The 16,329-nt window shown below is 38.0% G+C and overlaps 1 protein-coding gene across 3 annotated transcripts in view; it reads left to right on the top strand.

The window, feature by feature from the left end:
- The first annotated feature begins 2,566 nt into the window (after positions 1–2,566).
- The window catches only part of grip1 (glutamate receptor interacting protein 1), a 58,429-nt gene continuing 44,666 nt past the window's right edge, over positions 2,567–16,329 (top strand). Inside the window, exon 1 of one of the 3 annotated variants that reach the window (XM_037760661.1) lies at positions 2,567–2,926. In XM_037760661.1, coding sequence (XP_037616589.1) covers positions 2,872–2,926 — 55 coding nt within the window. In that variant the 5' untranslated portion in view covers positions 2,567–2,871. The remainder of the gene's footprint in view (positions 2,927–16,329) is intronic. The other 2 variants (XM_037760657.1, XM_037760659.1) reach the window with 2 other exon arrangements.

The raw sequence follows: 16,329 nt of genomic DNA, 5'->3' as shown, positions 1-16,329 counted from the left end.
ACAGATGCAAACAGACAAAGTAGTAAAATAAACACCTAAATGTGTATTTTTGATGTGTTCTGTCCACTAGCCTGAAAGAAGACATGAGAAGACATGTGACTAGTGCATTTTCCTGGATCAGAATCAGTACCAAAAAGGTCAAAGGTGCAGCAGCCTGACACAGTAATCATATACTGTATAGTTATTCTGTAATGTCAGTGATGTGTCATCACCTCCACTGCTTTCTTCTCTACTTTGACTGGAAACATTAAAGGCTGAAATTTGGCAGAATGCCCCTTTTATCCAAAGCCGGGTGGAGTTGTGGTGGGGAATTCCTCCGAGACGAGTCAGGACAGGAGACAGACTTCAAATACCTCTAAGTGTGTGTGTGTGTGGTTTCCAGGTTAATATGTCTGCAGGGTCACTACTGTAACACAACACTCAGCAGATTGTTAATTAACAGAATCTGAAAGGCGTCTTTATAATATATTTTGTATGTTTGTCACAGCTGGAGCTGAACAACATGTTTTTTAGTATGAGAATAGCCGTGGGATCATTAGTGTCTCTGCATTTGTATATTTTTGTGTACTCATTATGAATAGTTTAATAGAAAACTACTTTTTATTGCCAATGTTTCTAAAGTATTGTTTCTCAACCTTAACCAATATATCATGATAAGGTTACTGTGAGAAACTGTGGCGCTAAGGGAGGTCAAAACTATTAATATTAGACATCACTGTTTACTTTTTAAAATGTGCATTTATAGCTCTTTGGAGGCCACAAAACAAACACCAATAAGTTTGATTGTAGCTTATTTTAGTGAGCTAAAGATGACATTCAACAAAATTGGATACAAGTTAACAGAGAAAAAAATTATATATATATTTTTTAATAACCTGGTCTTTTGATAAATGAAAACACAGGAATATGAATTGCTAGAGGGCACATAAATATCTGCATGTGTGTAAATACTGTTAATACTGAGCTACATTAAAACAGCTGGACACCCTGCGGCTTCACATCCTGGGTAATTAGCGAGGTTTAAAGGTGCTGGTAGGCTTGCTGTTTCAAGCCTTTTAATGATAAACTAAGCTAACTAGCTGTCCACTTTCCAAACCTACTCTAGATTTTGGTGAGGAAAAACTGTCATGTCCATTTTCAAAAGGGTCCCTTGACCTCTGACCTCCAGATACATGAATGAAAATGGGTTCTATGGGTACCCACAAGTCTCTCCTTTACAGACATGCCGTGTTTATGAAAATCACATGCAGTCTGGGGCAAGTCATAGTCAAGTCAGCAGACTGACACACTGACAGCTGTTGTTGCCTGTTGGGCTGCAGTTTGCCATGTTATGATTTGAGCATATTTTCTATGCTAAATGCAGTACCTGTGAGGGTTTCTGGACAATATTTGTCATTGTTTTGTGTTGTTAATTGATTTCCAATAATAAATATATACATACATTTGCATAAAGCAGCATATTTGCCCACTCCCATGTTGATAAGAGTATGAAATACTTGACAAAGCTCCCATTAAGGTACATTTTCAACAGATAGAAAATATGGGATTAATCACGATGAACTATGAACAATCATGCGATTAATTGCAATTACATTTTTTATGGATTGACAGCCCTAAAACAAATATAATCAGGAATTAAAAGAGAGTATGTGTTTTGTGGAGTGGAAAATCTCCCTTTAAGGTACATTTTGAACAGATGTTCAAAAAAATGTGTGATTAATCACGATTAACTATTTTAACCAGTTGACAGCCGTAGTTAACACATTTTATTACACGGCTTTGTTGAATACTCAATTCTGATTGGTCAAATAAGGTGTTCTATGGTCTGTTATTTCTTTATAACAGACCGTTGCTATGTATAGCAGACCGTTGGTATGGGCGGAGTTCTGATTTCGGATCCTGGAGGACCATTTTTGTGTCAAATTATTGATGTCTTAAGTAAGTCGTGTAATAAGCAGGGTAATGTACAGTCATAGCAGGTCGTTGCTGCGAAATAATCTCCCTGAAGGGTTGGCTTGCTGTACATAATCCCTTACTTAAAATTTTGGTTCAGCACGGACACATAATTTCCGTATACCATCTTGGTTTAGATATATATTTTTATGATGCAAGCCTTATGATGAGGCTACAGAGTGCTCGGTCACAGAAGGGGTTAAACTATGACTAAGTATTTTTTAAAGCTCCTTAGATTTATCTGTGTCAGTGTCATTGTTTGAACACTTTTAAATGAATCCATAAATCTTCATCTTGTATGGGCTGCTGGGGAAGCTTCTTTTAGCTGAGGGGAGCTTTATCATGTCTCTCTACCACCACACACACACACACACACTCTCTCTCTCTTTCTGCTATGAATGAATGAAGGCGGGAGGCGCGTGCTCACTGCTGGTGTGCTGGTGCTTTGCCGGACAAAACACTTTTAAATGGCTGCAAAAAAATAGCAACATTCTGGAATGTGTCGAGAAGCGAAGCAATGGAATTCTGAGGTTCTAACGTTCGAATAGAACCCCGTCTGCCTCCTCGCGGGCTCCTCCACGGTCATCACGTCACCCTCTCTCTCTCTCTCTCTCTTACTACTCTAGGTCGCTCTCCCACTCCTCAGAGAGCAGAACGAGGCTCCGGGGGTAGAGTTACGGGAGGGGGAGGGGGTCGAGAGACATAGACAAAGATAAGAAGAAGAGAGAGAGAGAGAGAGAGAGAGAGGGGTAGAGAGAGAGAGAGAGGGGTTAGAGAGAGAGAGGTAGAGAGAGGGAGAGAGGTGGATATCTATGTAGTGTAAGCTAAAGCTAACTAGCCATGTTGCTGCTCCCGCTGCTGGTGGTGTGTGTCTGCTAGCGGGCCGCCCTGGACTCCCTATCCGCCCTGAGGTGCATCATGCCCGGCTGGAAGAAGAACATCCCGGCCTGTCTCCAACCGGACCAGGAGGGAGGTAAGACCGGATCCCAACCCGGCGAGTGTGTATGTGTGTGTGTGTGTGTGTGTTGGTACATACCTGTGTGTGTGTGTGTGTGTGTGCGCGTGTGTGAGCGCGTGTACTAGCTAATTATCGCCGGTTAGAGCTCGCGCAAGACAGACAGACGTTGAGATTAGTAGAAAGTTGGTAACTGATACCGTGTGAATGTGAGTGTGTGTGTGTGTTGTCTCGTGTTAATCTGACGCAACGGGGGTGAGGTTACAGTGACGTTACGGTGATTTCACGTTAAGAGAGGCTACTAACGTGCTCATCATTAACACCGGGTTACCGGTTACCGAGCAGACGAGCAGCGGAGCGGAGTTAGCAAGGGGCTGCTAACCAACGGCTGACCAACGGTTAACCAACGGCTGACCAACGGTCGACCAACGGTTAAACCTGGTGCTGGTCAACCAGAGGGTCTGCCCTTGTGTGCGCGTGTGTGTGTGTGTAACGACCACCGTCACTGGGCTGCGGACGGTAGCAGCTCCGGTGTTTTACCGGTGTTACAGTGAAATGTGTGACCCTGAGGTTTTCTGTGACGCTGGAGGGTCAGTCAGGTGTGATGGACTGATGATGATGATGATGGTTGGATTACATATGTGACAGGTGAGGTGTTAGTACACACAAATGACCACCGGTTTCTGCTCTCACTACCGTTAAAATCTAACGTTTTCTGGTTGCCAGTGTTTTCAAAACACCCCCCCCATTGAGATAACACGGTAATGGTGTAGTGTGGTGCTGTAGTAGTGGATTATTTTGTGGTGTAGTTCTCTTATCGTATAGTCGATACCAATACCAGTGAATTTACACGATTCTCGATACCAATTCGATACCATGGTAAAAAAACCCAACAAAAACAATAAATCCCATGTTATTCAACACACACTCCTTTATTAATACATTTGAACATTACAAAAAACAAAGGTATGTAGCCTTTAAGTAGTAAATATGTGTGATAGACTGATGGTGACGGTTGGATTCAACATTGACAGGTGAGGTATTAGCAGACCTGGACACACCGATGACCACTGGTTTCTGCTCTCAATTCAATTCAATTCAATTCAATATGCTTTATTGGCATAACTGTCAGGTGAACAATATTGCCAAAGCGTCAATTCAATAATACATTTAAAAAAAATAAAAAATAAAAACATATATATACATATATACAATTCATTAAGCAAATTACAATATATAGATATTTAAAAAGAAAATAATTTGTTGTGTCAGTAAATCAATCAAACAAACAAATAAAAAACAATTGATAACAATATATTGCAATATCAAATGATGATGAAAGATGATGAAAACCAACAAAAAACATACCATGAAGTAGAGAAGTCAATAAAAGACAGAGCGTGAGTTACATCTGTTATGTGTTGGTAAGGTTGTCTCACTACCGTTAAAATCTAACGTTTTCTGGTTGCCATTTGTTTTCATAACACCCCTCCATTGAAATAACACGGTACTGTTGTGGTGTGGTGTGGTGTGGTGTGGTGCTTTAGTAGTGGATTATTTTGTGGTGTAGTACTAGTATAATATTGTTTTGTGTGTATCAGTAACTAAGTATTTACTAAATACAATTTTGAGGTACTTTGCTTGAGTATTTCCATTTTATGCTACTTTATACTTGCACTGTATATATGCACTTTAACATCAGTTACTTTACAGATTCAGAATATTAAGACTAATTACAATCAACAAATAATAATAATTATAGTTATAATTAGGGCTGTCAATTGATTAAAATATTTAATAGCGAGTAATTATAAATTATTCGCACATTTTTTTATCTGTTCAAAATGTACCTTAAAGGGAGATTTGTCAAGTATTTAATACTCTTATCAACATGGGAGTGGACAAATATGCTTGCTTTATGCAAATTTATGTATATATTTATTATTGGAAATCAATTAACAACACAAAAAAATGACAAATATTGTCCAGAAACCCTCACAGGTACTGCATTTAGCATAAAAAATATGCTGAAATCATAACATGGCAAACTGCAGCCCAACAGGCAACAACAGCTGTCAGTGTGTCAGTGTGCTGACTTGACTATGACTTGCCCCAAACTGCATGTGATTATCATAAAGTGGGCATGGCTGTAAAGGGTAGACTCGATGGTACCCATAGAACCCATTTTCATTCACATATCTTGACAAGCTAGTATGACATGGTTGGTACCAGTGGATTCCTTAGGTTTTTTTAGTTTCATATGATACAAGTATCTTCACTCTAGTGGTAGTGGGAAAGGTTACAATCAGGATTCATTCCCAGGACAAATAACTCTTCAGTAGTCACAGGTATTTATCGGCTCCAGCTCCGATCGGCAATGAAACATGAAACCCGGGTGGACACGCTCATTTTCAACCTTTTTCCGGCGCTTTCTTTGCCATCTCAGTCACAAATTACGTTCATCTCCATCCATGCAGCGCTCGAACATCGCTCCAAATTAGTCAGCACCGAGTTTGGAAAAGAGACTGAATAAATAACAGATATAAAAAACAATTTTGTTGGAAAAAGTGTATTGGTTTCCCACTTAGTTGTGGCTTCTGCTTTGATCATTAAATCCCATGAACAAGATGTTTTTTATCAAAGATAAATTGACTTTCTGTGTTTCACATTTAGACATTCATGAAATCCTTGAAATATGAGCTATTTATGATACAAATCTGAAACATACTTAATTATTAATTGCAGCAACAGACTCACTGTTTGTTTAACTGAAGCGATTAGTCAGAAGTCAGTTACAGCTTCTCTAATAGGAGTTTTTCTCTGTTTTATATCACTGTATATTGAATAATTTAGACAAAACAAGGAATTTGGGAGATTTGAGGACAGTGTGATGAGCATTTAATCACTATTTTTTGACATTTTAAAGACAATTAATCAACAAAATAATGGTCAGATTTATAAATAATTAACATAATCTTTAGTTGCAGCCTTATTATAGTGTAATATGATATTTTGTATGATACTGATTTGTGGAGTAAACCATGGAAAGATGTAGTGCTTTTGGTGTAATAGCCCCTATTAGTTTCTCATATATAATTTTTGCATACATGTTTATATTTCCAATCCAATAAACAAGCTGTTTCATAAAAAAAAAATCAGATTTAGAAATATAATTAATTGTTTGGAGCTAAAATGATTGTAGTTGATCACCAGAAAATTTATTGGCAACTGTTGTTAAAAAGTTAAAATGCCAAACAATTCTCTGTTTCCAGCGTACTAAATGTGAATATTTGCTGTTTTTATTGATATTAAACTTAATATATTTGGGTTTGAACTGTTGATTGGGTTTGAACTGTTCAACGGTTTGAACTGTTGATCGCAAAACAAGACACTTGAATATGCATGTTTGGGCTTTGGGGAATTGTAACATACATTTTTTCAACATGTATTGACATTATAGATGATTAATTGATTAAATAATTTTCATTTTAATAGAGGAAGTGTGAAAATAGTCCTATTATTATTATACATATCCAACATGTACGAGACGTTTTCAGTCCAGCGTGCAGTAAAGTAGATTTTAAACATGATTCAACAGTATTTATGAGCCCTATTTTCTCTCTTATCTTGTATTAAAATGTGAATCTACTGAGAGAGACGCAGATAAATGGATAAGAACAGACGTGTCAGCGCTCACCTAAACTGCACCAGGCGTACAGTAGTTATCCTCCTTCTACACGTGGTGTCAGATTCAGCAAACCATTTTTAGCTCACATTTAAAAGGTTTACAAACTCTACATGACTGCCACCGCAGAATGAGGACACATTCTCCTCTTTAAAGGAACACCAGAGACATGTTGTCTGCTTCCAGCCTTTTAAAACTCTTATATATATATTTAGTTTTTGATGGATAAATAAGTAAATAAGGATTTCCTGAAAGCAGCAACATTTCAAATGACATTTTCTTGGTGAGAGAAATTGACAAATGATTCCTCATTCAGTTGTAAGCTTAAAAATGTGAGAATTAATTTTTAACTACCATCATATTTTGGATTTGCAGCAAAGAAAATAGAAGCAAAGAGACTTGACTTTTTACAACAACAGCCAAAATGTTTATTATATTTATAATATTTTATTGTTCAGCACAGGACATTTCAGTAGAATATGACAATAGAATAGAAATTATTTAGTTTTACTTTTGTAGGCTGACGTTTTACTGACGTCCGGTAGTCGCTTTCAGTCCAAAATGGCGGAAGTGTAGCTCTGCTGCTGGGCGCTGACGTTACAATGGAACAAACTACTTTCACTTCTCAGCAATATACGTTCTTTGTTTGCACCTTACCGTTATTGAACCTGTTTTTTATGATTATCACTACTGTTAACTTGTTTACTTTTGGCATTGTTTAAAGATTTGGATTTGCTAATCTTTATTTTTTATTGGGGCTGTCAATCAATTAAAATAGTTAATTGTGATTAATCACATGATTGTCCATAGTTAATCATGATTAATCACAAATTAACAAATTTTTTAACTGTTCAAAATGTACCTTAAAGGTAGATTTGTCTAGTATTTGATACTCTTATCAACACGGGAGTGGACAAATATGCTGCTTTATGCAAATGTATGTATATATTTGTTATTGGAAATCAATTAACTTATTAATATCTTGTTTCTTGTTTCCACTACAACTTAAAAATCGCAAGTCGCGTTAATGCGTTAAAGAAATTAGTGGTGTTAAAATAAAATTTGTTTTAACGCGTTATTATCGCGTTAACTTTGACAGCCTTATTATTTTCACTGTCCATCAATCTTTTTGTTGATTTTTCAATTAACTGATTAATCGTTTATTCTACAAAATGTCAGAGAATAGTGAAAAATGCCCGACGTGATGTCTTGTTTCAGTTTACAAGAATATACAACACACAAAAAACTGCAAATTGTCACCTCTGAGAAGCTGGAGCCAGAAACTAATTGTCTTTTTTTGCTTGATTAAACCACTGAAAATTATTAATACATTTAAAAATAGTCGGCGATTAATTTTCTGTCGATTGACTAATAGTTTCAGCTCTATTACCACGCCGTCAGAGGGATTAGAAGCATGGTTTCCAGTATATTCCGGTATTAAGTGGGAGGATGTTTTCAGCCTCAGAGGCGTTTATATATAAAGAATCTAACCATGTTGTGTTGTGAACCTGTCTGTGGTTCTCATGCAGAGATAATAATATAATCCTCAGGTGTACAGCTTCCAGCTAAACGGTGGTCACAGCGCTTCACAGCGGGGCGACTGCAAAATAACAATATATTAAAATGTTAAATAGTCGGAGCCACGCAGAGAAACATGGTGGTTCAAGGAGAGAATAGAGTAGAAGAGAGATCAGACAACTAGCGGCACAGGAGTAAAAATAGATGACAGGTAGCTAAATAATAGATACACAAATAAGAGACATGCTCTACTATTGTATAGTAACATGTATATTTATATATAGCCAAATATCACAGCGTCTCAATGGGCTTTAAATGCAGTGATATTTACTTATTGTATTTACTTATTTGCACTGTGGTTATATGTTATACATTTTTATTCATTTATCGAGTCATTTATTTATTCTTTTATTTTGGCAGGTTCTGTCCTCCATATAGGATTACTTATTCCAGCACTGATTAACTGTTAACAAGATGAATGAATGACTAAAAAGATGTCACCTCCTCACTCCCGGTGCAGAGGGAGTTGTAGGAGGGAAAATGGCAGCTACAAAAATTTAACAGGAAGTCATGAATATATTCAAATTAGTCGCATTTATCCACAATTTGCTCAGATTAGTATTTTCTGGCTCCAGTGACAAGATGACGAGTTGAGCTTAAACTCCAGCAGGCTTCACAACGCTGCTTTATAAACCTGTTGAGGAAAACACAAACACTACAGGCGACGTTTTACAGGTTCATGACCCTGATTTCTCTCCTGGCGAGTCCAGAAGGGACCAGCACCTGGCTGCCTTCAGGCCTCAGTGAGACCCTGATCTGGAGCCAGACCTCTGCTGTCTGCTGATCAACACCAGAGTCCTTCGCTCTAAACGTCCTCACAAATAAACTCACCTTCATCACACGTTGACGGCTGCAGCCTGGTTCATTATGCTTGATTCGTACGGACATTTTTATGTTGGATAGCCTGTCAATTCTTTTTTAAATTAATCTTTTAGTTTATTCTCCAAATGTCCATCTGCTACTTTAACAATAAATCAGTTATTTGTATCAGTCCCATGTAGGACAGCCCTAATATACACACATGCACTCATACATTTACACTCATACGTACACATTTACATACATACAAACATACATACATTGAAAACATACCATAATACAACAACACAAACACACTAAAAAAAGAGAGAAAAACAAACAGAACAAACCCCAAAGACTTCAGCTATCTGTCTTTTTTTTATTATATTAATTTAATGTCATAAACATTCATTATTGCGGTCATAGTTAAAGGTGTTGTGGAGCTGATAATGCATCATATTTACAGGAGTTTGTAATGTTTAGTCCTTCGTATGTACATAATTGAAGGGGTCAGAATATGAATATAATGCAGTCCAGTACAAGACCACCACTAACTAATGATCTCAGTGTTAAAACATTTAATTTAATTAACAACTTTATGACAGTCTCAATTAAAAATGTAACATTATAGGCATCATAACAGTAAACTTTATATCACAGCAGTTGTATTAGACTGTGCAGGTGTACCCAATAAAGTGGCAGCTGAGTGTTAAGTCACATTTAAGATATAAATTCAGTAAAAACCAATAAAAATCATGTTTTTTAAATAGACGGTGACGCACATTGTGTGTGTGTGTGTGTGTGTGTGTGGGTGTGTGTGTGTGTGTGTGTGTATCACAGCATGACATCATCCACCGTTTTAAGCTTTTGACTTGGAAGCAGAGAAAATGGCTCAAACACACACACACACACTAAGACACACACACGCACACTTAAGACACACTGTAACACACAGCGTGACAAACCACTCACACACACACACACACACTAACAGACACTGACTGTGCTTTAAGAGGTGCTGATGTCAGAACTCTGCTCATCTTTGTCCTCAGGATTACTGAAGCAGACCTGACTCTGTGTGTGTGTGTGTGTTGGATGTTGTTGCTGGGATGGAATATATCTCTCTAACAATGCCTGTCATGCCATCACATTGCGATAACATGTGATGAGACAAAGCACAAATCTGAGGTTAAAAAGGAGGAGACAAAGCAGAAGAAGAACCCTAACCCTAACACTGGGGGTAGAATGAGGAATGAGGGTTTGATGTTCTATATTTTGGGCTTGATGTACCACCTGGATAATTTGGGTATTAGGGTTTTGTAGTCTGTTATGGTGGCTCAGTGATTGTGTCACTGTGTCTGTGTGGGTTTTCTCCTGGTGCTCAGGTTTCTCCCACAATAAAAAGTTATGCAATAGGCTAATTGGACAAATATTTTTGTAATAATTTTGGTGGTAATTTATAGTATGAAACAAAACTTCAGTCACCCTCTACGTCTCCACCCCACCTCCCTCCTCATCTACCTCACCTTCATCTCTCAACTACCTTTATGCTGTTACTCTGTACACTCGACATCTATTGCACGTCTGTCCACGTCCTACCTCCGCCAAGGCCGAATGCCTAGGAAGGAGGTTATGTTTTCACCGGCGTTGGTTTGTTTGTTGTTTTTGTTGTTGTTTTTTTTGTTGGTTTGTTTGTTGGTTTGTTTGTTGGTTTGTTTGTTGGTTGAGCCAGCCTCGGGAATTTATTTTAATAACTCCGCAACATCCCCCTCACCCCCATCACCTTCTACGTCTCCACCTTCATGAATATCCATTGCTCTGGTGTCGTTGCTGCTGTCTGTTTCTCTTTATGGGCGGCACAGTGGCTCAATGATTGTGTCACTGTGTCTGTGTGGGTTTTCTCCTGGTGCTCAGGTTTCTCCCACAATAACAAGTTATGCATTAGGCTAATTGGACACTCTAAATTACTACCAAAAATGTACCTCTGCCAAGGCCGAAGGCCTAGGAAGGAGGTTAAGTTTTCACCGGCGTTGGTTTGGTTGTTGGTTTGTCCATTTGCAGGATAACTCCAAAAGTCCGTGATGGATTTGAATGAAATTTTTTTTGGAGTGGTGGGGTGTGGCACAATGAACAATCCATTAGATTTTGGTGGCGATCCATTGCTCCGGTGTCAGTACTCCTGTCTGTTTCTCTTTAAGGGCGGCACAGTGGCTCAGTGATTGTGTCACTGTGTCTGTGTGGGTTTTCTCCTGGTGCTCAGGTTTCTCCCACAATATATATACTGTATATGTATATAGTATATATATATATATATATATATATATACTATATACTATATATATATTAAATTTTTTTTTATTAAAAATCAAATAAACTATAAATAAAGTAAATTAAATTTCAATATGTCTGTCCCTCTGAATAAATGTATACAGTATAAATACACCCGTATGACATTATGGTGGCTATAAACTAGAAGTACTGGTATCTGTTTACGTTGGGATTTAAACAACACTGAAGCTGATCAATAAAACGATCAATGTTACATAATATATATATTATTTATTTTATATATATATATATATACATACGTATGAGCCTGTTCTATAATAAACAATGATTTATTTGCAGTAAAAACCATGTGACCTTCATGATTATTTTTATTATTAGCATTATTTACTGGTAATTATTTAGCTTTTAATTTGAATCATCTGCAGGATGTGTTTCATAGAGAGTAACTTCATAATGATTGAAGAAAATAGTTTAGTGAATTGTTGTGAATGAATACAGTTTTTGCTAAGCAGAGAAAGTGCAGACTCTGAGGAAATGTACATTATACTGCATTTATCAGAGTTGAGTTCAGAACAGGGACACATCTTGATACAATGTGATCAAATATACTTTTAAAAGAGGGGAAATGTATATATGTCTGTAATATGAATATATTGTAGCACATCAAGAGTTAAATTAGAAGCATTAGTGCTCATTATTGATCTAATAACCAGTTGTGATATTAAAGTCAGTGAATGGAGATGGCTGCGTGTGAGTCTAACAGGTATTACTGCAGATTTACCTTCACATAGCAGCTGCAACACGCTCTCATCCCAACCCGTTACATATGCTGCCGCTTTGTCACGCCTCTCGGCATCGCTTTAGATTCAGGTAACAAACCACTATAGTTAGGTTTAGGAAAGAACTACATCGTTGGGCTTGAAACCACTACGTTTGTATAGTGAAAATGACACTGAACGTTGTGAACATGGGCATGACCAGCGGTCTCCTTGATACTACTTGGAAGTAAATCTTTTGGTACATAAGTTAATATATTGTAATTTTAGTCGTATATTGTTTTTCTTCGTAATTTTATAATATGTTTAAGGGAAATGTTATTCCCAACGACTTCATCTTTTTCCTCTGTCATTAGCTTGCTAAATTGTTAGCCTCTGTTACTTCTCACCACCGTCATCTGTCAGCTTCTGGATGCAGAAAATCCTCATTTGAAGATGTACATTACATTAAAAACACAAACATACAGTTTCATTGTTGAAAAAAGGCTCAGTGATTTCATGAAACTGGAGGTGAAGACAGTAAAGCGTTGTTTCAACTTCAATTCAGAGGATTCGGTCTTCTCATAACAGACAGAATGGAAACAAACCAAAACATCTATATACATTGTGTGTGTGTGTGTGTGTGTGTGTGTGTGTGTGTGTGTGTGCATCCAGCTTAATGTATTATCCCTATCGTCTCTGACACATTTTACCCAGAGACTCTCTCTCTCACCATGACTCTGTGGAACAAACTGCTGACTGTGTGTGTGTGTGTGTGTGTGTGTGTGTATCACTCGTGACTTTATCCATTTAAATGTGTTTTTTTTTAAGTGTTGTATTAAGGTAACACTGTGCTAGTTCTTGCAGCGCTGCCTACATGGCCAAAAGTACATGGACACCTGAATATTACATAAATATATGGTGGTTGAAGATGCATCATGGGAAATAATGTACTGCTATAACCGTCAGTGGCGGAAGAAGAAGTACTGACATCTTTTACATAAGTAAAGTTACTACGAGGTTTCCGTGCACCAGACTCCCTTTAGAAAACCTCTCATTTTACTGCAGCAGGGTCTGACAGCCTGCCCCGCTCAGTCCTGGTTCTGGTTCTCCCGTGCCTCCCTTTTCTCAAGCGGGCCCAGCAATATAGCCTCCAGCAGCGTGGTGTTGGTGTCTCCCAGTGGGGACCGGCGGAGCCATAATTCAAGAATTCATATGCTAATTAGGACAATTTTACACAAATGTCTAACAGGATAAAATTATGAAGTGATGACATTTTGGACAGACATGGATGTAAACTGACACTTGACTGGTTGGTGGAGGCGTACAACCGCAAGGCAGTAATTTAATTCGGCGGTTCCACTGACTTTTTTTATGCGCAAAATAAAAATGTGCATAAAATCAGGTGGATGGAAACTAACGCATCTAATGAAGCTGCTGAGTGAAACGTCATCGGGAGAAACAGGAGCCAGATTGTTAAAATGAAACTGAATTTACCTCGAATCTTTCAACCGGAAACAGATTTAGGATCAGCTTTTACTGTCATCTGTTACACACACACGCACACACACACACACACACACACACACAAACACACACACACACACACAGCCCTGGGCGGCGTCCAGGTGGACCGCCAAGCTGCTGGCATCAAACACATACACTCATTTTCTACTTGGATAAGCCCAGCATGGACACACTACCACACAACACTTACACACTTATTAATACACTAACAGACACACACACACACACACGCGCGCACACATGATGTCTCAGTGTGTCTCTAACAGTTGGTCTGACACTGAAACCTGCAGAGAGACAGTAGAGAGTATTTCCACTAGTTTCTGTTTGATCCGTTATTGTCCTTAAGAAGCTCACAGACGTATAGTGTGTTTGTTTGTGTGTGTGTGTGTGTGTGTGTGTGTGTGTGTGTTTGTGTGTTTGTTTGCCAGCTGCAGTCTTAAGATAACTGTTTTTCTCTCTGAGGTTGAGTAAAGTAGAAACTGAGTGTTAGCGGTACGTTGCCGGCTGTCCTTGGTTGACTCAAAGTCCACTTTAAACCCTCTTTTTCACACATGTGGAGTCAAAGACTGGAGGCAGCAGGACGCCAGTCAGTGTGAATTTAACTTTATTATTCAAAGACTCAGTCAGCACGACGTGGAGGAGAAAGTTTGACTTTATGCAAATGTCCTCTGATGGGAACAACCAAGTAAATAGTTTTCTACTTTGCTTTAAACTAAATGGAGCAGAGAGAGTCGATTAAAGGGGAACGCCATCGATTTCACACATCAGGATTAGGGCTGTCAAAGTTAACGTTAAGTTAAAGTTTGGTTGTAGCGGCTCAGTTTTAAAGCTAAAGTGAAGATACTGGTATCATATGAAACTACAAAACCTAATGAATCCATTGGTACCAACCATGTCATACTAGCATGTCATGAAGGAGGTTAAATAACGCTCCAAACTCAACAAAAAACAAGATGGCGACAGTGAAAAACCAAGATGGCGAAGGCCAAAACCAGGATAGCGACGAACAAAAACCAGGATGGTGAAGGTGAAAAACGAAGATGGCGACGGCCAAAAACCAAGATGGCGATGGTGAAAAACCAAGATGGAGGACGACCAAAAACCAAGATGGCGACAGCCGAAAACCATGATGGTGAGGGCCAAAATGCCGAACTTGGGGCATCAAAACCGTTTCTTCTTTTCTTAGTTTTTTTTCAGAGTTTTGGACTATTGGTCGGACAAAATAAACAGCTTGAATTTCAGGTGATTTTACCATTTTCTTGACTTTTCATAGATCACACAGTTAAGAAAAAAACAAAAAACCAACAGATCAAATGATGAAAAAAAATAACCGTTAGGTGCTGTTTTAAAAATGACGGGCTTAACACTAAATATGCCCAAAAGCAGCACCTGCAGTATAGTTGCATTATCCTCAGAGCTTACATTACATTTTTCACCTCACTGCATCCAGATCCACTTTAAACTCCCTGCGTTGTACATCGTTTGTATTTGCCTGAATTTACTCTCTATGTTGTGAAATATCTTATTTGTGCATTTTGAAGATAAGATGAGATAAAACTTTATTTCTCCAGAGGGACGTTGCTGTGCAGCAGTTGCATGACAAATTGGGAAGAGTGCACACATATATTTGTCTATTATTACTTGCACTGTGCAGGTAATAATGCTAAAACAGTCGTTCCCTATGAGACTGTATGCTCAGTGTGCGGAGTCGGTAGCTGAAGCATTTCTCTGTAAATGTTGAGTCTTGGAGCTCCCGGCAGACAAAGGGCAGCGTGTTTATTTTAATCCATGTGAGCGAGGCCTGAGGATTAGGATTAGGACTCAGTTTATGGTGGTGGGTTTCATGGCTGCAGCTCTGTCCTCTCCTCTTCACATCCCCTCTTCTTCACTCTCCCTCCTTGTTGTCTGTGTTCAGAGGTTGACACATATTGATTTTTCTTTTTCTAGTAGTAGTATTTTTGATATCTCTGTGTCTGTAGAAGTATTTTTTTCTGCCCACCTGAGGTTTTCAGCTGCGAGTAGAGAGGATGTTTGTTGTTGTTTAACATTTAGTCTGACTAACAGTCCAAACATCAAAGAGCAAGAGTTCGATTTATGGCTGCAAATATTGATTATATATCATCAATATTTTTTTTAGAAATTTCAATAAAAAAACAATCAATCTTAAATGTGTCATCTTCAAATGTCTTTTTAATAAATAACTGACTTGATAGATAAATAAATATAAATTTGATGCACAGCATTGTTTAAATTTCTGTTGATCGTCTAATCAATTTATCAACTTCTCAGTTGTTTAGACAGATTATTGGTTTACCAATATGTTAAACATATTTGTGTGTCAAAGAAAATTATCTTTCTCTATACTTATTATATTATTAATTAGGAATTATTGTGATATATCTCTAGGAATTAAAGACAAAAATGTGATATTAATGTCAATAAATCAATGCATTTTTAAAATAAAATTATTCTAGTCCTTATCATCCCTATCCTATCCGTATTAATGATTATTATTTCTATTATATACACGGTTACTAGTGCGTTGACTCTGAACCAGTGTACTGCAGACTTTTTGTCTATTTAATAGGATAAATTTGTGTCTTCCAGTTTGTCTTCAGTACAGCTGTTGTCCAGCGGTTGTCCCATCTCTCTCTAGGTTCAGGTTGGGCTGAGCCTTCGGGGAATGAATGGAAGTCAATGCATTGTGTGCGTGCGTGCGTGTGCGTGTGTGTGTGTGTGTGTGAGAGTACATTAGGAATCAAGGTCACTCACTCAGCAGTCCATTAAGA

This window comes from Sebastes umbrosus, chromosome 23, assembly GCF_015220745.1.
Source record: "Sebastes umbrosus isolate fSebUmb1 chromosome 23, fSebUmb1.pri, whole genome shotgun sequence".
Taxonomy (NCBI): Eukaryota; Metazoa; Chordata; class Actinopteri; order Perciformes; family Sebastidae; genus Sebastes; species Sebastes umbrosus.
Note: the sequence above shows the minus strand (reverse complement) of the source record. Positions and strands in the feature narration are given on the sequence as shown.